This window comes from Capricornis sumatraensis, chromosome 9 (assembly GCF_032405125.1).
Source record: "Capricornis sumatraensis isolate serow.1 chromosome 9, serow.2, whole genome shotgun sequence".
Classification (NCBI taxonomy): domain Eukaryota; kingdom Metazoa; phylum Chordata; class Mammalia; order Artiodactyla; family Bovidae; genus Capricornis; species Capricornis sumatraensis.
This window is the reverse complement of record NC_091077.1, coordinates 8696301-8720665: the sequence shown is the minus strand read 5'-3', so window position 1 is coordinate 8720665 and position 24365 is coordinate 8696301. Positions and strand designations below refer to the sequence as shown.

At 55.6% G+C, this 24365-nt stretch overlaps 1 protein-coding gene across 2 annotated transcripts; it reads left to right on the top strand.

The window, feature by feature from the left end:
* The first annotated feature begins 1251 nt into the window (after positions 1-1251).
* RAB8A (RAB8A, member RAS oncogene family) lies at positions 1252-21613 on the top strand. Of its 2 annotated transcripts, none has more exons than XM_068979791.1 (8): positions 1252-1375; positions 6715-6775; positions 9037-9097; positions 13197-13274; positions 15342-15431; positions 15988-16053; positions 17550-17600; positions 20309-21613. In XM_068979791.1, the coding sequence occupies exons 1-8, from the start codon at positions 1252-1254 to the stop codon at positions 20399-20401; spliced, it is 624 nt and encodes a 207-aa protein (XP_068835892.1). In that variant the 3' UTR covers positions 20402-21613. The 2 variants fall into 2 exon arrangements, with proteins under 2 accessions (XP_068835892.1, XP_068835891.1); XM_068979790.1 differs by having other exon boundaries at positions 17550-17642; positions 20327-21613.
* Positions 21614-24365: the final 2752 nt, after the last annotated feature.

Below are 24365 nucleotides of genomic sequence, written 5' to 3'. Positions count from 1 at the left end.
AGACCCTGGGAAAGTCACTTAACCTATTTGGCCTCAGTTTCCTCATCACAATACCTACCTCAGTGGGTTGGGGTGGGGATAAAGTGAAAGTGAAGTCGGTCAGTCGTGTCCGACTCTTTGCGACCCCAAGGACTGTAGCCCACCAGGCTCCTCTGTCCATGGGATTTTCCAGGCAAGAGTACTGGAGTGGATTGCCATTTCCTTCTCCAGGGGATCTTCCCGACCCAGTGATTGAACCCGGGTCTCCCGCATTGTAGACGGACGCTTTACCATCTGAGCCACCAGGGAAGTCGGGGTGGGGATAAAACACTATGTAAATACTGACAACACTGGCAGGCACAGAGCCAACGCCTGTTAAGTATTCCCTATAATTCACACTGTGCTAACTCCTTCAGAGGGTTCCGAAGCCCCCAGGTGCGCCTCAAAGAGCTGATTGGTTTGCCGCGGGCGAGGCTCCGGGGTAAGACTTGGATAACTTCTAAACAGGTTTGTGGGCCGGTCCTGAGGAGGCCTGCAGGCCTCAGGGCGCAGCTTGGTGAATGAGGTCTGGGTGTCTCTAGGTAGGTCCCCTGGCCAGCGCCGAGGTCCCTCAGCAGGTCTCCAGGGGACCTCGCTTCGACTATCACTGCGCCCCTGTTCTCCTTTGCTCTTTGGCTCCCCTGGAACGACGCCGACGTCTCCACACCGCACCATCACAGCCACGCTGCCTCCCAGCACTTGTCCGGGTACCAACTGAGGCTGCGCGGGTCTTGGAGCGCGGGAGCCAGAGACCCCAGGCGCGTGCGCCCTCTGCTGGCACCAACGGTCTTCCCGGCGCGCGTGCGCACAAGCTCCAGACCAGCCCCTGGTTTGAGGGCGCGCGAAGCCGTTGACCAAGCTCTCGGCTTATCCCCATCCCATCGTGGGGCGGGGTCGCCCCAGAGTCGAGGGAAGAAGGCGGGGACAGGGGATGCCACGCCTCCTCCCTCTCCGTATTTGAAGCTCCTTGACGTCTCACCACTGGCCAATCGCAGCCCGCCTTATCCTGAGCGCCGGCCAATGAGCGGCGTGTTTGGGTCGCTTCCGGCTCTGCGCCCAGTTCGCCCCTTCCCCACGTCTTCCCGAGGCGGGCGGGGGTGCGGGGGCTGGCGTCGGCCGCGGTGACGCGGGTCGGGCCAGGAGCCAATCGGGGGCGGGATCGGCGCTGATGGACGGGGCTAGCGGCCAGTGGAGAGGCGCTAGCAGCACTTCCCGTCGGGGAGAGAGTGTAATATGGCGAAGACCTACGATTACCTGTTCAAGCTGCTGCTGATCGGGGACTCGGGGGTGGGGAAGACCTGTGTCCTGTTCCGCTTCTCCGAGGACGCCTTCAACTCCACTTTCATCTCCACCATAGGTAGCGGGGCTGGGGAGTGGCTGGGGGCGCGAGAGGCCCGGGCCGGGCGCGCCCCTGAGGAGCTGGGGCTGAGGGAGCGGCCGGGCGGGATGGACCAGGGATCTCAGAGGATCTAAGGGAGGCGTAGGGTTAAAGAGCAGTCGCCTGCATCATCGTTTGGGGGTTCCCCGGACATGGGAGGGAGTGGGGACCAGGTGCCCATTTTGCAGATGGGAAGACTGAGGCCCCAACCCTCAGCCTGCTCAGGGAGTATATGTCCTGGTTGAGGTCTTGGCCCCCGTCGTCTTGTTCTGTCTTTGCAGCAGCCCTGAAGCAGTTTTTGGTTTCCTCGTCTTACTAATTGGAAACAGGCATGGAGAATTTGTCCATGGGGAAAGGACAGCAACAAGTGACATCTGACCTTATTACGCATTTACTGTGTGCCAGGCGCTTTATGGTGCATTATCACACTTCCGAATGCTCTGTATTAGTTGCTGTTACCAGTTCATTTCACAAATGAGGAATTTGAGGCTCACAGAGCACACTAGACTTGCCTGTGGTCACACCGTCTACAGGTGGCAAAAATGGTATTTGTTCCCAGATATGTATGAAAATCCCATGGACGAAGGAGCCTGATAGGTTACAGTCCATGGGGTTGCAGAGTCGAACAGGACTGAGCGGCTTCACTTTCACTTTATGTCTGAACCCAGAAATCAAGGCTCAACCATCCCAGAGAGATGTGAGCACTCACCCCCAGGACAAGCACAGCTGATCCATCTCAAAGCCAGGACTCCAACCCAGACATCTCTTCTTTCCTCTGGAATATTCAGGGGTTGCACTCCTCTCCCTGACCTGTTTCCCCCGTGGATTAATTTCTTCTAGAAGGAATGGTGAGAGGGAGTCCAGAGACTTTCCCTGCCCGTGCCCAGCCTTCCATCCCACTCGAGGGTGACAGAAATGGCAATTGATAGCTGTCTGCTCTGGGACCTGTCATCTCGAGGCGGATGCCAGATAAAAGCTGCAGTGAGAAACCAAAATCAGCCGCTGCCACTGACAGCCCTGACTTCCCTATCGCTCGGCCCAGGACACTGGTTGTCACTTTGCAGAACAGCCCTTGCCTGCGGGGCCAACCCACATTGTGGTGGAACAGAGTTGTTGCTTCTCAGTTCCGACATCCATGAAAGTGGAGCTGGCTTCTCCCCACCCCACAAAAATGACCGTTGTCCACATGAAAAGGTTTGACCTGAAAGTAACATCCATCAAGCCCATGGCCTGTAAACTATGCAGCCTTGCTGTAGGGTGGGGAACTGGGAGAAAGATCACTAAGCCCAGGGGTTGGGGGAAAAAACCTAGGAAATGGGCTTTGCTTTACCCGTGTGTGCCCGATCTCCCTAATCCCCATAGTGAGCTGCCGATTCCGTCTTTGCCTTCCTCCAGAGCTGCGCTTTGCAAGACTCTTAGCTGCCAAATGGAAAGAGAATTGGACTGGCACTCATCATTCTGATGTCCAGGTGCTGTTTGCCCTTGAACAAGCACTTCACCTCTCCGAGCCCTGTCTATTCAGTTTAGGAGTGGTGTCTCTGTTTTGGCCAGCACCTGGATGGTGGAGGATCAGAGCTGTACAGTGAATAGCGGGCTTTCACCATTGTCAGTGGCCATCTAGAGGAAGCAGTGTCTCCTACCGTGAGAGCGTCCTTCCCTGGACACAGGTCCTTCTGATTCCTCCCCTTCGCTAACACCAAGGTCAGACTTTGGGGTTTACCTTTGCATCCCCACCAATCAGGAAGTGGTATTCACTCCTGGTAGACTGTGGCTCGCTCTCAGCCCAGACCTCGGTTTCCCAGAGTCAGAACCTTCCTAGTGAGAATTTGGGGGTTGAGTTTTTTGTTTGCTTCTTAGTTCTTGACGGGAAAACCCAATCTAGTCTCTGAGGAGGCCAGCCTCCACCTACAGGTGAGGATGTCACTTGGGCAAGGTCATCTAAGGCGGTGGACGTGGCACTTAAACCCAGAATCCCACCCCCGCACCCCGGGATCCTTATTACATGTGTAGCCTTCCTGCTGGCCTCTATTTTCTAGGAAGATTTAATTCCCCATGTCCTTGAAGTTATGGCCTCATAACTCTTAGGCCTTGTAAAGTTTACACTTCCTAATTAAACTTGGTGTGTTAGTAAAACCCAAGAGGCAGCTAGAGTGGTGCTTTGGGTTCTGTCGATTGGACAGTGCGTCTTGATTTCATACATTCATTCCCGTGTATGTGGGCTTTGCTGGTGGCTCAGAAAGTAAAGAATCTGCCTTCAATGCAGGAGACCTGGGTTTGATCCCTGGATGGGGAAGGTCCTCTGGAGAAGGGAATGGCAACCCACTCCAGTATTCTTGCCTGGAGAATCCCGTGAACACAGGAGCCTGGAGGGCTACAGTCCATAGCGTCGCAAAGAACTGGACACGACTGAGCGACTCACGCGCGCACGCACGCATGTATAACAGGAGTAAGGGATGTTTTAGGAAGACTTTAAGAATGCTTTAAGAAGCCACTTGCATGTGGCTTAGTCCTGAAATACAGCCTAATGCATAGAGGCGATTGGCACTGAGCGTACCTCTGTATTTTCTTTATAGATTGGGGATTAAGTGGCTGTTCATTTTCTGCCCAGATTACATTTTGCCAAAGCCTGCTCCCATAAGCTCCATCAATCATCTGTGGTGTGAACTTGTGCCCGTGGTTCCTGGAGTTAGCTCTCCCCAGCCTGGCTCAACCCCTGGCTTCTCCTTAGAGCCCCATTCATTCATTCCTTCAGGGAGGTGGATGATGTACGTGAAAGTGCTTGCCAAACCACGCAGGACCACGTAGATCTATTGCTCTTCATTTTTTTTCACGCAGCCATCTTTTCCCCACTGCCTGCTGCGCACCAGGCATCTGGCTCAGTGTAGGAGCTGGAGGGGTGACGTGGATGGATCAGGAGGAAGCGGAACTGTTAACCAACTAGGCCTGCAGTCAGAGTTTGTGTGCAGGACTGGGTGATCAGCTTCTAGCAAACACGTACTCAACCCCTGCTGCACTTGGTCACTGGAGATGCAGTCATAAATAAAAGAGCACCTGCCCTCCTGGAGCTTATATTCTGAAGGCCGGTACTCAGATGCAGGCTTACCTTCCCTCTCGTCCACAGGACAGCTCCTAAGGCAGGCAAGGATGGAATTAGCGTTCCCCTGTGGGGTTCTAGGCTTCCCAGGTGGCTCAGTGGTTAAAGAATGCGCCTGCCAGTGCAGGAGACGCAAGAGACCCAGCTTCAGTCTCTGAGTCAGGAAGATCCCCTGGAGAAGGAAATAGTAACCTACTCCTGTGTTCTTGCCTGGAGAATCCCTAAGAGGTATTCTAGCAGGCTACAGTCCGTGGGGTCAAAAAGAGTCTGACCCCAACTGAACAGCTGAGCACACGCGCATGAACCCTAGGTTCTAAGGAGTCAAGCTAGGCCTCAATCTCAAAGGTTCACAGGCGGAGATTAAAAAATATATATATATTGATTGATTGATTTGGGTGTACCAGGGCTTAATTGCAGCATGTGAGCTCTTAGTTGCTGTGTGTGGGATCTAGTTCCCTGACCAGAGATCGAACCTGGGTCCCCTGCATTGGGAGTGCAGTCTCAGCCACAGGACTCCAGGGAAATCCCCACAGGTAGAGACTGAGAACAAACTCTTAGGGGCAAAGACTGCACTTAGCTATTACTCCTCCACACAGGCCATTCAGATCATCACGTTTTGCTCCTGGCTTCATGGAGTGAATAAACAATGTGAGGGATAATACATGAAGAAGAGGAAGCAGGTTGGAGGAAAGAGGATGGTTAGGAAGGCTCCTCGAGGAGGTGACTGGAACAGAGACCTGAGTGAAGAGAGAGGGGAGCCAGGTGGCCATGGAATGAAAGAACATTCCCGGAGGGGAAAGAGCAGACCTAAAAGCCTTGTGGCTGAAACATGCTTGGGTGGTGTGGCCAGAGAGGAGGCTGAGAGCCATGGGTGCTGAGGGGGCCAGGTTAGAGCACTTGGGCAACTGTCTTCACTTTATTCCGGGGCCAAGGAGTCAGTGGGAAGCCACTGAAAGGTGTTGGGGGAAATTTTTAAACAGTCTTGCTTTGGGGAGTTCCCTGGTGGTCTGGTGGTTAGGATCCCAGGCTTTCATTGCTGTGGCTTATTTCAATCCCTGGTCGGGAAACTGAGATCCTGCACGTCATACGGCATGGCCAAAAAAAAAAAAAAATACTTTTATTGACATATAATTCAACTCACCCATTTAAAGTGTATAAGTCAGTGGCTTCAGACCCATTTACAGAGTTGTGCAGCCATCATCACAGTCAATTTGAGAACATTTTCATTATGACAGAAAGACAGCCCACACCCGCTGGTCAGTCTTATTCCCCCACACCCATGGGCAACCAATAGTCTCCTTTCTGTTGCTCTGGATTTGCCTTTTCTGGATGTTTCATATGACTGGAATTGTATACTAGGTGACCTTTCCTGTCTGGCTTCTCTCATCCAGTGTCATATTTCCAAAGTTCATCTGCATAGCACCGTGTGTCAAGGCTCCACTTCTTTTTATGGCTGAGTAATATTCCTCTGTAGGGACGGACTACGTTTTGTTTATCCACTCATGTGCTGGTGAACACCCTGGAAGGTTGGAGCCGAGGTCAGCTCAGTGACATGGTTGAGTGTGTGTTTGGGAAGCTAGGGAGGGGATTGAGGGAACGGTGGTAGGAGAGCCTGGAGGGCAGTTAAGAAGGCTGAGAGGTCGCCCTGATGCGGGGGAAGGAGGCCTAGGGCTGGAGGGTGGGAGAGAAGGAGGGCAGGGTCAGGAAGGCTTCTTGGGAGGGGGCCTTTCAGCAGGTTTTGTCAGGCTAACAGGCAGGCGGGTGGGGGCCACTCACAGGGAAGGAGCTACACGTGTAAATGCCAGCACTTCGTCTGCATCGGGCACATCTCGGCCCAGCGCCCGTGTGCGCGGAGGGCCAGGTACGGGTGGTGGGAAGTGGGGGGCTCTGGCACCCACTCCATGAGGCCGCTGACCAGGGAAGGGAAGAGAGCAAGGCTCTGGCACCTGGGCTGTCGGGGTTTGCCTGCCAGCCCTGCGCCTCACCAGCTTCCTTCTGTGCAGCTCCGTTCTGTCCTCCGAGCCTCAGCCTCCCCATCTGTGAGAGGAGAAAGCTCATCAGGCACCTCCAGATTTGTTTGAGGGCTTCAGAGATCCTGCATGCCCGAGCGCCAGCAGGGCCCCCGAGGCCACGGCAGCTGTTCCGGCATAGGCTGGCAGCGCCTGCCGTAGATGCAGCTTGGGGAGGAGGCTGACGGTGACGTGCCTTTTTTCTTTTCTCTCAGGAATTGACTTTAAAATTAGGACCATAGAGCTCGATGGCAAGAGGATTAAGCTGCAGATATGGTAAGCATTGTGGCCTTCATCAGCCCCTCCACCAGCAAGTGCTTTGAGCTAGAAGCCCCTGGTTCCCCGCCACCCACACCCCCCAACCCCATGCCCCCCGACCATGGCCCTCATCTCTTTGTGCCTAGCCCAAACACTTTGGGCCTTCTTCAGAAGCCCCAGGTGAAGGGACTTCCCCAGTGGTCCAGGGGTTAAGACTGCACTTCCACTGCACGGGGCATGGGCTCGATCCCTGGTCCGGGGACTAAGATCCCACGTGCCCAGAAACATGAATGTTAGTCGCTCAGTCGTGTCTGACTCTTTGCGACCCTATGGACTACTGCCCATGAGGCTTCTCTGTCCATGGAATTCTCCAGGCAAGAATACTGGAGTGGGTTGCCATTCCCTTCTCCAGGGGATCTTCCCGACCCAGGGTTGAACCCAAGTCTCCTGCATTGCAGGCAGATTCTTTACCATCTGAGCCACTAGGGAAGCCCCATATCCCCAGGTATATGGCCAGAAAAAGAAAGGAGGAGCCAACAGAAGCCCCAGGAACGGTGCTCTGCTGGTTGGTGGGGCTTAGAGTCGGTGTCCACCCCCTCTGAGGACATAGCCACCAGACCCAGTTCACATGTGGGCACACACTGTGCTTCAGAGCAGTCCGCTCCCCTTGAGCTCACAGAGAACCCTCGTGGCAGCAGTGAAGGCCACCAAAATAGCAGGATACCTCTGCCCGGCCTCTCCATGAGCCCATCAGCTTGATGAGGGAGGCCTAACATCACTTCCTCTTTTCTCTCCTGGGGACACCCGGGCCTCACTTCCTAACATGCAGACCTGAAACCCCAGAACCGAAAACGAGCTGAGGCCAGGCCCAACAGGGAGATCTGTTTCTGTTCGGCTCACCTGGGACTGACTTCCTGTGCTCCATAAAATCAGAATTTGTGAGTCCCCATCATGGATTGTGGTCTGTAGGCCACCACCCTAGGAAGGCTGGGCTCAGGTGGTCAGATGTAGGAGGGCCTCGGCTTGCAGCCCCATCACTCGCAGGGGAAACGCAAACCCTGAACCACACAGAGAGAGGTCACATTGGGGAGGGCAACTCGGTCCTTCCAGTCCGGGCACGTGCCTGTGTGTGGGATGGGGCCTGTGAGATGGGCTGTGGAGCCCCCTCCCTGCAGCTCTTCTCCCCAGCTCAAGTCTCAGATGCTGAGCGCTGCCCCACCCACCTAGCGGGTCCCCTCAACTTTAGGGGTCTCTACCTCTGAGGCCGACTTCAGAACTGAAATCTGGGTGTGGCCTAACTGATCCTCCTGAGCTCGGGAGGCAGCCAGTCTCTGGCCGCCTCGTAAGTTACAGGCCGTTCAAGTTCCTCTATTTTACAACACGTTGGCTCCCTGCAGCCTCAGGGCCCAAGTTCAAAGGGACACTGCACCAGCAAGCAGAAGCTTTGCTTTCTTTTCCTCCCCTCCTCCTGCTTCTGCTCTTAGCGGTCACAGTGGGGTTAACGACTCTTAAAACTTCTCTAGAACAGTCGTAAAATAACCGATCATAACTGCTAGCGTCACCTGCTGTTGGCGGCCAAAAGTCAGCATGGCCCCAAACCAGGTGTGTCTGTCTGGTCCGGACATGCCGAGCCCTGAGCAGAGGGTGGTGCAGGGTCGCAGGAGGAGCCCTGGGCCCAGAGACAAAAGCTGTGGTCTTGCCCTGGCTCTGCCACTGGCCAGTTGTCACCTTCAAACAGAATACTGAATACCCTCCGTGCCAGAAGCTGGGCTGGGCAGGGGTATGTCTGACCTAGGTGTCGCCACCATACCCACAAGGAAGGCCTTTCCCCTGGGGTCTCCACCAAGAATGGCGAGCAGGGAGCTGCTTCCTGAGCTTCTTGGGGCTCCCCTAACTCAGCCCACCAACGAGGGCTGTGTCCCCCTGCCACCTGCCCAGCCCCTTCCACACACCTGGCCCCAGATTTTCACAGATAATACCACCCAGCCTTGGCTCTTCTGTGGCCCAGAAACCCTGGGGGAAATCCCCAGGAAGACAGGGTATGGAAGAGGAGCCATTCTGGCATATCCCCAGCCAGGAGACGTCAGACAGCTGCCCTGGCCGTGGTTCTTTCTCTAATGATGGGGGCCAGTGCCCCACTGCAGAGTAATGAATCAGGAGATGATGACCCATGAGAAAGCTGGCTGTCCGTCCTGGGTAAATGCCCCTCGTTATCACCGTGACGATTGCTCTTGTTCTGCGTCACCGCTAATATCCCTTCTTCGCCTTCTCATCATTAGGGACACAGCTGGTCAGGAGCGGTTTCGGACGATCACGACGGCCTACTACAGGGGTGCAATGGTATGTATTGGTTTGCGTGGGGTTTGGGGCTTTTTTTTTTTTTTTTCAAGTCAAATGAACATCTCGTCCTTAGACACTGATACCTGGAAGTTTCTGAAGAGCCCATGGTCTGGCTCCTCGGGGGTCCTTGGTCCCAGGTTAGTTTTAGGAAAAGGCTCTGTGCCCCACCTCCACCCCCTCATCCATGGATCCCCTTCCAGCTCCAGAGACAATGCAGGGTTCAAGGAAACTTAATTCCCCAGGAGTGAAGGAAGACACAGGAAGCCGGTTCTTCCAGGTGAGGTCAGGTAACTCGGAGCTGGCATGCCCCAACGCTGAGGAGCGCCCACGTGGCCCGCGTCAGTCTCTGTGGAATTTGCTACCGAAAACTTGAAGATCTTCCAGGAGCTGACTTGCTCTGGGTTGTTGTCTGTTATATCTGTTTCCTGGGCCTGAGGCAGGATGAGGCGACTGGGGGGACTCACTCTTCATCCGTCAAATACTTTCACCAAGCACCTTCTCCAGGCCAGGCCCCAATCAGATGCAGAGGGCAACCTGTCCTGGGCCAGGGTCCTGTCCTCACAATCCGCAAACAGGTCCCACACCTATGAGGAGTGTATACAAAGCAGGGTGCCCAGGGGCTGCGGGGAGTGGGAGGAAGGTCCCCAAGACCTACTCAGCCACCTGGGTCGCTCTCTGAGCACGTTCTCCTTACTTGGAAAGTGGTATAGAGAACAGGAATGTCCCAGGCAGTTGTGAGCACAGATGGCCAGTTCCCCGTTTCCAGCTCCAGCTTTGCCCCATCAGTCAGCTGCTTAGACCTGTTTCCTCCACTAGGCCGAAAGCTCCAAGAGGGCTGGGCTGCCTCTGGGTTCCCAGCACATGCCCAATGCCTGGGACCAAACTGAGGGTGCTAGGAGCTTGGGAAGTGCCGGCAGACAGCAGCAATGAATAGAAGCATTAAGTATTTAGAGCATCCCGCACAGCATCTGAACATAATAGAAACTCAATCATGTGGGGTGCAACCGTAGTGCTCCTCATTAAAATTAATTTACTAATTTTCCCTTCACCTTGCTGTGCTGTGGTACAGCGAGGTCTTGGGGCACTTGGGTCCTGGGGGCGCTTTTGACATGTGGCCTCAGGCAGACCCTGTCCCTCTCTGGGCTGAAATAATACCCCCACCCACCATCCACTTGCCCCATTCGCCAAACCCTTCTCTGCAGCTGGCAGGGGGCCTAGATCTTGACCATAAAGCCCTGAGTGTAAGTGCCATGATCGTCCCCATTTTACAGATGAGGAGCCTGAGGCTCGGCACCATTTCAGGCCCTGCTTAAATTCACACAGAACATAAATGTCTGGGCTGGTAGTGAGTGACTGGCTCTTCCCAGCCCTCATGTCCTCAGCGAGCTCCCGACGAGGCAGGACTGAGCCATCTGTGAGACCCTGTCCAGTCCCAAGGTGACCATGTCCTCCCAGACCTACGCTAACTCATACAGAAGCTGCCAGCTAAGTGTGGCCATTTGAATCTAAATCTGTTAACGCTGGCGACCCAGGCCCTCAGTCCCTCCTGCCGCACTTCCGGTGCCCCAGAGCCTTGTACAGCCAGGGGTGACCGTAAAAGATAGGGCAGGGAATGTTGCCACTGCTGCAGCCCTGTCATCACCTTCTCTTTGTCCTTGTGGCACTAGACCCTTGGGTCCAAAGTTTGGGGAGCATCGGACATCCGGTGTCCAGTTGTAAGCTTGCAGTCAGATCTGGGGCGCTGTGCCCCAACAGGCCAGGAAGATGCTCACTTGGAGCCTTGAGGGGAGCGTCAGGGAGGACCAGAGATAGAGTGATCCTGTGTTTTGGGTTTCCCTGGTGACTTAGCGGTGAAGAATCCACCTGCCAATGTAGGAGACGCAGGTTCAAGCCCTTGGTCGGGAAGATGCCCTGGAGAAGGAAATGGCAACCCACTTCTTACACGAAAGACTTTTACCTTCTGTGGGAATGTAAGCAGGTCTTGCCCGGGAAATCCCATGGACAGAGGAGCCTGGCGGGTTGCAGTCCATGGGGTCGGAAGAGTCACATATGACGGAGCAACAACAGTTGCTTTCCAGGGCCTCCTGTGCCTTCCTGATAGAGTTGTATTCATATCCCCCAGCCCCCTTCCCCGCCAAGCCCCTGCAGGTAAAAATCTGGGACCTTGGAACCTTGCATCCATGGCACCAACCTAGCAGTGGTGGCAGCAGAATCCTAGGCCACCAAGGGGCCAGTCCCTGAATAAACGGGCAGAAAGGCCTCCCAGGCCTGTGGGGTTTCTTGCCACATGGGTAGAGGCCCCAGTGATGCCCGATTCAGAGTGTCCACCCGCCAGTCGTCTTCTCACGCTCACCTTGGCTGGAGCGTGGCACACTTCACAGCCACCAAGAGCTCCTCCAAGCCTTCTGTCCTCAGTCTCCATCTAGTCTCCGCAAGAGACCACTGAGCGAGGGTTGCCAGGTGGCATGTTTGAGAAGTCGTGGCTGTGGCGGGCTATATGGCCACTTAGGTAGCCTCACACTCAGAACGGGGATTGGGCATTGCAGCGGCTTGCTTGCCCTCTCTGTGGTTTTGTCACAGCCTCGCCCTGTGGTTATCTGCCCAGCACACATGGCCCGCGTTCTTACTCTGCAAATTCAGGCAGCCTTAGAGACATCTTGGCCAGCACCAGAGCTTGTGAACAGAGGGTTTAGGCCCCTGGAGCAGGTGGTTGTTGTTTAGGTACTAAGTCGTGTCTGACTCTTTGCAACCCCATGGGCTGTAGCCCACCAGGCTCCTCTGTCCATGGGATTCTCCAGGCAGGAACACTGGAGTGGGTTGCCATTTCCTTCTCCAGGGGATATTCCCGGCCCAGGGATCAAACCCACGCCCCTGCGTTGCGTTGCAGGCAGATTCTGACCCCCCAGGGAAGCGTGTCAGGTGAGGGAATGGAGTGCGCTGGGCCTCGGCAGGACAGCTGGGGCCGTGTGCCTCGGAACCCAGGGGCCGAGCCACACGGGGGCCAGATAGCCTGCTGCAGGCTGGCTCACCACGTGCCCTGTGGGGATGTCCAGGGCCGCAGGGGTCCTGTCACAGGGTGGTCCTGAGCACTCCTTGATCCTGTGGAGGGTCCAGGGAGGTCCTGTCATCAGCTCCATCAGAGCTGGGTTGGAATCGTAAAGGCCACCTCTCTCTGCACTTCAGTTTCCTCTTTTATCAAGTGGGGTATTTGTCCTTCTCGGTGATGGCAGATTGTAGGCTCAAGCAGAGGCGGGTTCACTTTGCAGCTGTTTCAGTACCCATGGACCATCTCCCAGTGGCTCACACGTTGGTTACAGAACCACAGAGGCCTCAGCATTGCCTGCCTCAGGGCTTGAAGCCAGCCCAATAATGGTGGGGTTGCCGGAAGGCACATGGGCATCAGGGTTTGTCCCCCTAGGCTTAGACCCCAGTTGTGTCCTTTACTTTCTTGTGTGTCTGGAGAGAGGGACCTAGCCCCCCTCCCCCCACCGCCACTTGCAGCCTCAGGGTCCCCATTCTCACAGTGGGCACAGTGGGGCACCCAACCCAAGCCTGTGGGTCTCAGGGAGACCCTGTTACAGTGCCCAGCTCATGGTGGGCACTAGATGAGGGGTGATGCTGGGATGAGCAGAGGAGGCAGCCCTGGCTGAGTCTAGGAGACGACTCTGCAGGGTGCGGGGTGAGAGGGTGTGGAAGAGGCCGAGCATCGCCAGGGGTGGCAAGAGGGGGAGCACGGTGGGCATCAGGATCACGGGGCACAGCCTGTAGAGCAGGGGCTGCAGGGGGCGAGATTGGGGGGCCAGCCACTGGGACCTCACTGGCTGCCAAGGCGTGCGGGCTTGTGTTTCTCCCGCCGCAGGGCTCCTCTGTGAGCATGAGGGTAGTAGTGTCCGGCCTTCTGGAGGAAGGGTCACATCGGTGGCCAAGCAACAGGACTAGAGCCGGGGCCACCAGGGAGAGGCTGGTGCCGGAGCTCAGCAGGAGGAAGGGGCCGGAAGGGCGTCCTGTCGGGGCCCCTGCTGCCCGCCTTGCTGGGTCCTCCCGCCGGAGAGAGCTCGCAGCTTGTCCAGAGCCTATGTGTCTGTCTTCCCCTGCTCAGGGCATCATGCTGGTCTACGACATCACCAACGAGAAGTCCTTTGATAACATCCGGAACTGGATTCGGAACATTGAAGAGGTAAGTCTCCAGGAGCGCCCTGGTTTACCCGTGAGATCCCTGAGCACAGAGGCACCTCGAAGTAGCTCGCTAGGAACAAAGAGGGACGGGAATTCACACAGTCAACCCTGGAAACCACCCACGCGTGGCTTTGTCACAGAGCAGCCCCGAGAGGCCGTTCCACCAGCCGGGTTTGTCTGTTTTTTAACCCCGAGATCATGGAAGAAGGAGACCCAGGCTCCGTGAGCATTCTGCTTTCTAAAGAAGGAAGGGTCTCCAAGTGGCGTGACCTTTGTACATGGAGGGTGTGGTGAGGGCGTGTCAGGCCGGACTTTGGGCTGCCACAGAGCGGGCTGTGAGCTGGGAGGAGGGACCCATGCTCAGGCCAACCGTGCTGGCCCCGCAGCAGCCCATGGGAGGAGACCTAGAACCCCAAGGGAAGAGAACCCCAGGCCCCCCTTCCCGCCCCACCAGTCCCAAAACCAGAGTGGTCATCATCCTGCTCTCCAAAGAGCTTGCCCTCACCCCCAAAGCCTCCCCCAGTGACAAACTTGTGGCTTTTGATGACTCACTGGGTGAGGCTTCCGATCTGAGAACTTCATGCACCTGTGAAGCTAGGGCTGAAGGTCCCAGCACGGTCAGCACCTGTGGACAGGTGCTCTGGGCTGAGGACCCCACGTGTGCTGGCAGGAGGGGGCCTCACACCAGTCTCTGGAAGTTCTCCGTTCCGACCAGTGGGCAAGAGAGCCTTCCAGTTAGTAGGACATTTGGGAGCAGCAGAGAGCGTTTTTCTGAAGCCAGATCTAAGCTACAGCAAGAAGAACCTTTTCTTTTTTAAAAAAAAGTGTATTTACTTATTTATCTGAAGTAATAACATTAAACCCGTTCTTTGCGCAAATGAAAAGGCGCACACACTTTTTGAAAAAGAACTATATCTTTGAGAACAGAAAGGTTCTGTTTGCTTTAGTCACCTTTGACCCACCTTATATAAAGATAAGAAACATTATCACTTCATTTATAACACCAAAAGGGAGACCGAGGATCAGAGTGGTGAAAAGCTACACTGTCAGTGGGTGGCAGAGCTGAGATTCAGGCCCTCCTCTGCTTTTCTGATGTCTCTGATTTAAAGCAAGTGGCCATGAAGTCAGCCCACCCTTTTTCCCTCCTTAAGAAACTAGATAGGCTCGATCGTGGGTCTGGATAACTTTCCACTTCCTGTGCTTTGAAACCCTCCTGTAATAGCTTGCACACTGGTGTATCTCTAAGGGCCTCTCATGGCCTAATCCTTCAGGAAGTGAGGCCCACTGTGGGGTGTAGAGGAGAGAGGGAAGAAGGAACCATTTTCAGGCATGAAGTGAAAGTGAAAGTCACTCAGTCATGTCTGACTCTTTGCGACCCCGTGGACTATAGCCTGCCAGGCTCCTCTGTCCGTGGAATTCTCCAGGCCAGAATTCTGGAGTAAGTAGCCGTTCCCTTCTCCAGGGGATCTTCCCAACCCAGGAATCGAACCCGGGTCTCCTGCTTTGCAGGCAGATTCTTTACCAGCTTAGCTACCAGGGCAGCCCTTTCAGGCATGAGGGCAGAGTTACGGAAACGCCCTTAAGGCACAGCACCCAGGGCTGCTGACTGCCAAGGGCTAGGACCACCCCGGGCACAGCCTGTGTCTGGAGCCCAAAACAAGGGAGCTGGCTAGAGCAGCGGCTGACGCCTCCAGCCCAGGAGCCAGGGAAGGAGAGAGGCGAGCAGGGGTCAGGACCCCAACCTCACTTGCCTCCCATAGGCCAGACACCGCCAGGAGTCCAAGGACAAGCACGGTAGCCTGGTTGATGCAGCCCATAGAGAAGGCGTCCTTGACCGCCAGAAAGCGTGCACTTGGTCGGGGTGGCAGGCAGAACCCTGCGCTCGGCCCTGGCACTGGCTCTCAGACACGGGCCCCTCAGCCTCTCTGAGCTCCAGCTTGCCCTGTGTTCAGGGTGTGTCTAGCCGTCCGGGTCACGCTGCTCTGACCTTGGGCGCGGGTTGGCAGCGGGCCTACAGTCCAGTCTGCCTTACCCCTCCCCTTCCCCCCCTCGCCCCGCCCCTCCCCAGCACGCCTCTGCAGATGTCGAAAAGATGATCCTTGGGAACAAGTGCGACGTGAACGACAAGAGACAAGTTTCCAAGGAGCGGGGAGAAAAGGTGGGTGTGGTGACCGGCGTGGGCCTGGCACTGCCAGGTGCCAGGGGGCAGAGGGACCTCAGGGTCTAGAGTCCCCTGCACGGAGGCCAGTCCTGCCCTGCCCCACATGGGCCCCCCGATGGGGTTGGGGGGCAGGCTTAGACGGGGAGAATCCCTCACCATCTTTATGAACAAAGATGACCCACCTTCGCGGGATGCTAGGCCTAGCTAAGGCACACAGTGGAGTCGGATGTCAGTGGGCACGTGCCGTGGGAAGGGAGGGGGGATGCACGTGCCTAGCCAGGCTTCAGCCCAAAGATTGAAAGCAGCGAGGGCTTCCTGGCGCGCCTTGCTGCCCCACCCAGCGTCTCATGGGTCCCCGTGAGGCCAGAGGGGCAGAGACCAGAGCCATGGTTTGAGCCAGGCCCCGCGACCCTCCTGCCAGGGACGCTCACCACCTGCTCTCCGCCGGGGGCTGGAGGGCGTAGGCCCCCTCACTGTTACCCACTTAGCATGCTGTGTGGGGGTCAAGGCACCCAGCAGCTGATGTTCACATGTGTGTCTCCCTCCCTCCCAGCTGGCCCTGGACTATGGAATCAAGTTCATGGAGACAAGCGCAAAGGCCAACATCAACGTGGAGAACGTGAGTCCCGGGCTCGCAGCACCAGCCCCTTTGGGCCAAGGGTCAGATAGCACCCTCCAAGGAGGCTGTCTCAGGGACTGGCCACAGGCTCCCGCGGCCTCTAGACTGATGACCGTGAGGTTCTCCTTGAGCAGCACCACGTGCCAGGCCCCTTGCAAGGCCCAAGCAGTCTGGGGAATCGCCCCCTTGTTCTGACACCAGCAGGGGCCAGTTCCAGCTGGGTACCTGGGACAGGATCTCACTGGCTCTCGGGCCGCCCTGGGGAGCAGGCGCGGTTTTGTGGGTGGGGGACCAAGGCGCAGCAGCGGCCGGCACCCAGGCCCGCCTCCAGATGTGCGCTTTCATTCGCAGCGCCCCCCTATCCAGAGCCGGGGCCCTGCCGAGACTTGGCCCAGGAGGCCTTCCTCTCCGCTCCACCAGCCCTGTAGCTCCCCTGCCTTCTGCTGCATTACGCCACTTCTGAGGTCTTTCCAGAATGGATCTTCCACACCACTCCCGACCTCAGCCACCTACAAGAGGCACAGAAAGCCGTCCCTAGCTGGCCCAGCCAGTGTGTGTCGCCCATCTCTCAGGCCTCACCCATCTCTCTCTGTCCCTGGCCCCCTGGGCCGTGCCCTCCTCCAAGCCTTTACCGTGGTCCTGCCCCCCTTCCCTTTCCTGTTAGGGACAAGCCCGTGCGGCCCCTCCCCCAAGAGGCCTGTGCCATCCCCCAAGCCCTTAGGCCCACCACTTTGGGCATCCCTAGCACCCCGAGACCCTCTCCACAGCAGAACTTGACCACATCAACGTGTCTTCGGTGAGACTCTGTCTCTCCCCAGACCAGGAGTCCCTCAACAAATCGTGCTAAGGCTGATTCATCCCTGTATTAGGCCCGGGGCAGGGCTGGTACCAGAGTGGGGTTTGGAAGTGTTGCCCAGATGAGGGAAGGGAAGAAATAAATGGTCAGGAGACTGGGACCAGCAGCAGCCTGGGGTCAGGTCAGCTCGAGCCTTCACCCATCCTGGGAAGATGAACCTTTGACCCTACCTACCAGGCCTTTGCGGGCAGCGACCCAAAATGAAGCTTGTTTGGCCAGGGACCCAGCCTCCTGTCTTTCTGCCCTGCCTCTGACTGTTAGAAGCAGGGCGGAGCAGGCAGACAGAGCACGGGGGTCGAGGACGAGAGCTCGAGGAGTCAGTGAGCCACTGGCTGCCTTGGGACAAGTCACGTGGCCCCTCCAAGCCTCAGTGTCCTGTCTAACCGGTCAAGGGTGATCCCACCTCCAGGGTCATTGGCTCAGGGGAAGTGGTGGTCTGGGTGAGCGGGGGTATCCCTGCAGCCACAGGAGATAGATGAGGATGGATGGGTGAGCCCCATGCCTGGGTCTCTGTCCTAACACCGTTACCCCCACTGGCTCCACCGTTGAGCCACACGCATCGCTTGGCAGGGGCCAGGAACTAGCCAGCCCCCATCTGCTTCCCACTCCCAGGGTGCTAACTTGTGTGCTTATTCCACAGGCATTTTACACTCTCGCCAGAGACATCAAAGCAAAAATGGATAAAAAATTGGTGAGTGGGTGTCCCTGTTGGAACTGGCCAGCATCGCCACCAGTGGTCAGGGCCCTGCTTCTGAGGGCTGCCCTTAGGAAGCGGGGCCGAATTAGCAGGTGGGGTGGGGGCATCCACCCTGAGCTTGCTCATCAGCTTCATCTTTTTTTTTTTTAGGAATGACATAGTTGTTTCGTTGTTTTTAATTTGTTTATTTTACTGTTTATTTGGCTGCACTGGGTCTTTGTTGCAGAGTCGGGGGCTACTCTAAATGATGATGCGCTGGCTTCTCATTACAGTCGGGGGCTTCTCTTGTTGTGGATCACGGGCTCTAGGCTCGAGGGCTTCCGTAGTTGCAACGAGCGGGCTCGGTAGTGGTGCATGGGCTTCGTTGCTCCACAGCATGTGGGATCTTCCCAGATGGAAGATCGAAGCCATGTCCCCTGCGTTGGCGGGCAGGTTTGTATCACTGTGCCACGAGGGAAGTCCATCGTGAGCTTCATCTTTCCTCGGGCCCAGAGCTACTCAGTAGCACCCACTGCTCACTAACCCCACCAGCTGGCTGGGGACACAGGGCCCTTTCCTCCCCTCTCAGGAGCCAAGCATGCAGGAAGATGGAGGGCCTTCTGCAGAAAAACCCGCCAGGCAGGCTTAGAACCACAGTCTACCCAGTAGCAAGGCCCCCAAGCAAGGCTTGTGTCTTGACAGCTGCTGGTTTTCCATCCTGACAAGTCTGACAGGTTGATAGCCTTTTTCCTTCCAGCCTCTGTCTGCAAGTTGTGGCAACCTTCAGTGCATCCCAGGGCTCTGAGGCTTCTAAGAGGTCCTGCCTGAGTCCCTCCTCATAGACCCTTTCACTCATTTCCAGCTTGTTGGTTTACCACACGAGCAGTTTCATAGTCCCAAGCATTCGGCATCACTAGCGCTTTCTTCGTGGAGTCTGAATGCTGAACTGTGTTCTGGGCATGTTTAGCACCTACATGCTGTCGTGAGCCTTGCTCCAGGGCCTCTGTTCCAGGAACCATTCTTTTTCTGCCGAGTGATGCTTCCTGTTGTCTGATACAAGAGCTTGAAGCACTCTCTTTATGACCCATTCTACATCTGGTCATTAATTCTAAGATGCTGTGAATTGAATTGCAGGGCACATGATGGATTGAGTAGCAGCTCTTTAGCCAAAACAGGAAACAGTCTATGTAAGCCAACGTACTTTTAGAAAAATTTTCTTACAGTTGCAATTTTCTTAGAATTCTTTTCTCTTCAATATAACCATAAAATTTTGATTCTCAACCATCGTTCTGACTCACTTGGGCCCACTGGGAGTTACACTGGGCATCATGACAACACTTTATGCTTTTATTTTTTTACTTTGTTGTACGATTATTATTTTTTATTTCGGCTGTGTTGGATCTTTGTTGTGGCACGCAGGCTTTCTCTAGTTTCAGCACGTAGGCGTCTCGTACGAAGCGTGAGCTCTGGAGTACACAGGCTTAGTTGTCCCATGACATGTGGGATCTTAGTTCCCTTACCAGGGATCAAACCCACGTTCCCTGCATGGGAAGGTGGATTCCTAACCGCTGGCCCACCAGGAACCTCCCTGCCTGTGCTTTTCATACAGGCCTGTTGGTTGCCCCCTTCTGAGGCATAGATTATGAGATGCTGATGCTCAGCGATAATCTGTGTAATTTCTTTTTTTTTTTTTTTAACTAAGTTGCAAATCACTAACAGTGAAACTTTGTGCAGTTCTTACTACCTTTGTTTATGTTCAGAGTGGCAGTCCCGGATCATCTCCTGTCGGTCTTTTTATTTTTTTTTTTAATGTAATTGAAATGGGACATTGTATAAGTTGGGCATTGTTATAACATTCAGCAGTTACTGTTGAATAAATTCAGATTTTACCTGAGAACTGGAAGGTGAGAAGAAATTAGTCAAAGAAACAGCACCTGCACCCTTCCAAACATGTCGGGAAAAATAGGATTTCAGATGTCGGCTGGCAGGGGCCAGATCAGAGGCTTCAAATGCTGGGCAGCAGCACTGATGGGTTTTCAGAAGGGCTCGAGTTTGGGGCGTGCCTCACCTGCAGGAGGGCGGAGGGGGAACCGTGGGGAGAGGTGGGAGCCGGAGCCTTGCCACAGGGACAGGGAGGCCGGTGGGTGTGAGTGGCAACGGGACCTGGAACGCAGCACCTCCACATCCCAGGAGGCAGAGCCTTTCGCTGCCCCTCAGCTGCCTCTCTGATAGGAGACGGAGAGGAGGAAAGGATGGGTGACTGGAAAAAAGAAAATGGGGGAGAAGAGCATGAGATGGGTGAACCAGTGGTTGGAAAGATGTTGGAAAGGGGTGGATGGGTGGATGAATGAGTGATGGAAGGAACACCCGGTTAGAAGGAGCGATGGATGGCTAGTGGATGAAAAGCATTCTGTGGGTGTTAGGAGCTTGAGTTGTCAGTTGGAGGTGACAGCTGGAAGGGTTGATGGATGATAAGAGGGGATGGTTGGGGTGGTTGGTTGGAAGGAGATGGATGGAAAGAAGGAAGGGGGTGTATGGATGATGGATGGGAGGGAGTGGGTGGTTGGATGGAAGGGGATGGATGGATGGTTGGATGGAAGGAAGGAAGGAGACGGGTGGACGGTAGGTTGGAAGGTGACAGATGGATACACTGGCTGGTTGATGGAGGGACGTAGAGCTCATGTTGCTTGGCTGTAACCCCAGGAAACCCCTTGTGATTTCAGGAAGGCAACAGCCCCCAGGGGAGCAACCAAGGAGTCAAAATCACCCCAGACCAGCAGAAGAGGAGCAGCTTCTTCCGATGTGTTCTTCTGTGAGGAGTGCCGCCTTACTCTGAGCCTCGCTCGGCCCAGCTGACTGTGCCTGTCCTGAGTGAGCCCCTCACTCAGCCGGGGCCCTCCCCCCTCCAACACCCCCCGCCACGCCGCGGCCACTGGGCCCACGGCCACCAGAACACAATCGAGAAATTGTTTATTTTAGCAACTGCTCTTTTTCAACTCTGGAGATGGAATGAGTGGAAAGAACCTGCTGTCTTTTCCTGCGACGTCCGCTGAATGGTTCCACACCGTGTGTAACTAGAGAGAGAGAGAGAGAGAGATGGAGTCGCAGCGCGGCCGTCAGTAGCAGCCCACGCGGCAGGTCGCCACCTCTGGGCCTCGACAGCCAGAGCCCCACTGGGAAGCCCGTCCACCATCCACGTCCCCCTGCGGCAGAAGCGAGGCCCCCCAGAGGCTGGCGATCACTCCCGGAGCGCCCGGCTCTGCACGCTGAGCGCGATGACCCACGTCAGGCCAGGAAGCACCTGCCCTGCCCATCCGATGCCCACGGTCACCTCTTCTCTCAGTTTCTGGACAAGGGACAGAAACCATTATCCCCACCCCCGCCCCATTCCCCTCATCCCATCTCATTTTAACTGTCAAACCAAAGGGAAGCACAAATTAAGGAAATCCTGAGGAAAGAAGCAGCCTGGCGTGGCCTTTCCTGTTTACAGCCAGGTTTGGCCCCCTGGTCCCGCCGGGCCTCGGGCTCGGCCGGTAGGTTTCTCCCGCAGCCCCCACCTGAGCACCGAGGGGTTACGTGTGTGCCTCGGGGGCCCCACTCAAACACCGTCTCCACTCGGCCCGCCCTCCGCGGGGGTGCCCGCTCCTCCTCCTCCCGTCGTCTCCAAATTGGACGCTCTTTCTAGAGATTTTTATTTTTCCAGATCCATAGTGTCAGGAGGTGATTCCGGCTTCGATTCACAGTGGCAGGCCCAGGTGATCTGTCAGGAGCACGCAGCCTTCCTGTGCCGAGCGCTCAGGGTGGCCTGCGGGGCCCGGCTGCAGAGCAGCTTGGGTGGGTTTTCAACTGCCGTCGTCGCCCACTGCTGTTTCAGCAGCTCAAGTTCCCGGAGAGACGGCAGTCAGGACCAGGTCACCAGGTCGGAGGGGTGTCACCAGGGAGCCTTTCTCTTTCTTCTTTGAATTAAAACCAACATACCAGCAATAGTCTGCTCTCCCCTGGAAATCTCTTTAACCTGCTCTGTTTACGTCGATAAATGCACTTACAGAAAACAAACAAATTAAAGCCCATTTCAAAGCTAACGGATCTTTATGTCCGCATTTTCCGTGTAGGTACACGGATGTGGCCAGACATTGGGTTCACAGGACACCTGCTATTTAAAACGCAGCCCAGGTCAGCAGGGGCCTCGGGTCTGGATGGGATCAAAGTGGAGGCGGCAGGTTAACCCAAGCTGGAGGAGAAGGTAGCCCCAAGCTCTGAGGAGGTGACACAGTTACAAGAAGACTGACTTGGGAAACTAAGCTTTCCAGCACCCCCAGACACGCACGCACATACAGCATAGGGAAACAGGACGCTCGCTGCCAGCATCATGCCCTCTGCTGAACCCACTGGGTCCGCATTGACCCTAGTGTGCCACCACGCTTCTCTTGGTCCTTGCTGACACCTGTTTTGCCAAGCTGAGCACTCCACTGTGAGCCTCCTCCTCCACCTATCAGGAGATCCTGCTTCAGACCCACCACTCAACCAGGGGCTGAGCCTCAGTTCCCTCATCTGCAAAAGGGACATTGTCATGGTCTCCACCTAGCAGGATGGCTCTGAGAAGCCCATGAGAGGGCACATCCCCGGCCAGCTGCTAAGGCCTCTGTTGTCATCTGATTCATGACCATTAGCATTGTTACTCATCTCCCAAGAGAAAAGCTCACCTCTTGTTTTACATCTTGTCTAACAGGGGCGGGTCATCCAGGTTAACAGCTTTGAGCTGTAAAGTATTTGCTCCATAATGCCCCAAGTTTTCACCGGTCGCTCCCAACCAGGTCAGGTGGGATCCTTAAGCTCCTCAGTCCCACCTTGTATCAGCCTCTTGCTCAGAGTCATGATTTTTCCTTGTTTCTAAAGATCTTGATGAGGGGCCAGGTAGAGAATCGGCTTCTCAGCTACCATCTCCCCCCTGTACTGAGACACATGATACCTTGGCTCTTTTTAGGAACAGCTTTTGTTGTTCAGTCACTCAGTTGTGTCCGAGTCTGTGACCCCGTGGACTGTAGTACGCCAGGCTTCCCTGCCCTTCACCATCTCCCGGAGTTTGCTCAAACTCAACGTCCACTGAGTTGGTGATGCCATCCAACCATCTCATCTGCCGTTCCCCTCTGCCTTCAGTCTTTCCCAGCATCAGTGTCTTTCCCAGTAACAGCTCTACTGAGATGTAATTCATACACATAGCATTCACCCACCACAGTGTGCAGTTCAGTAGTTCTGACTAGTCACAACCATCACCACAGTCAGTTTTGGAATGTTTTTATCACCTACTACCCGTCAGCAGTCACTCCCCATTCCTCAGCCCCCAGCAACCACTAATCTGCTTTCTGTCTCTATGGATTTGCCTGTCCTGAACATTTCATATAAATAGAATCGTACACGGTGAGACCTGCATCTGGCTGCTTTCACTCAGCATAGAGTTTTGGGGATCAGTCATGCACTTCACGCCTTTTTACAGCTGGGTAATATCCCGCTATGTGAATGGACCGCATCTTTTCTGCGCTCACCCGTTGACGGATGTGTGGGTTGTCTCCACCTTTTGGATACTTTTGCCTGTCTGCTACGCAAGCCTGCCAAGTTTGTTCCTCTCCCAGGACATTTCCCCTGCTGTCCTCTCTTCTGCCAGCCTCTCCCGCGTGTGGACTTGCATGGCATCAGTCTCCTCGTGGACCATAATGAGCTCCAGCAGGACAAGAACAGAATCTCTTTGGCCTTCTTTACCAGCATCTGGCGTGATGCCCACAGGTGGGACTCGCCAGTGTCTGTGGAATGAACGAATGAATGATAGAATGGAGGCATTGGAGCACAAATGTGAGAACCGTGAAGGCACGTGAAGCCCAGAGTTGACAGAGCCTAGTTGACAGGGCTTCCTCAGCCCTGACGTCCACAGCCCAGTGTGTCCCAGGGCTGAGACTCCCTTGTGGCCACTGCTACCGGGGAGCCACGCCACACGGGGTCCACTGAATGTCACACCAGCTGAGGCCTCCAGTGAGGATCCCAGATCCTAGAGTAAGGGGCTGACTTAAGCGGGTGGACAGGACTTTTTAGAGCCCCCCGCCCTACTGTCTCCCTGCTGGTGCCCTTCTGGAATGTTCCTCTGAGGGCCATGTGTCTATTCACAGGTTCAAAGACTGGTCACCAAGAGGTGGGGGTGATCCTGTTGTGACAGCCTCAGGGGAGGACTTGGCCTGTGAAAGAACACATCCCCCACGCAGTCAGCATCATCAGGGTGGCGCCCTTCGTGGTGGGGCCTCAGGGAGGTGGCCTGGAGACTGAAAAACCTCGTTTCTCGAGACTGAGCTTCATGTAAATGAGGTCCCTGATAGTCAGACTTTGTGTGACAAAGGTCTGTTGGTCGATTCTGTCCCTCCCCAACAGCACTGCTCCTCTCCCCAAGGCTGGGAGCGCATCCACCGGGCCGGGGAAGGCATAGAGGATCCTAGAGATGAAGTGGGGAGGCCAAGCTCGCCTCTCCCTCCGCCAGGAACAGAGGCTGAAGAGTCCCCGTGTTCCTCTTGGTTGAACGCCGTGCTGCGTGCTGCCAGGTTGTCTCAGCTTCTCATCATGTGGCTAGGGAGGGCTGACCCTGTGCCCACTTCACAGATGCAGAAACCGAAAGGGAGTCTGAGTGACTCACGCAAAGCCACTCAGTGAGTGAGTGAGTGAGCGCACCCCCTGTTCGAGCATGATGGGCTCCAGGACCAGCACCCCCAACCCCCGTCACAACCCCTGGTGCGAGGGGCC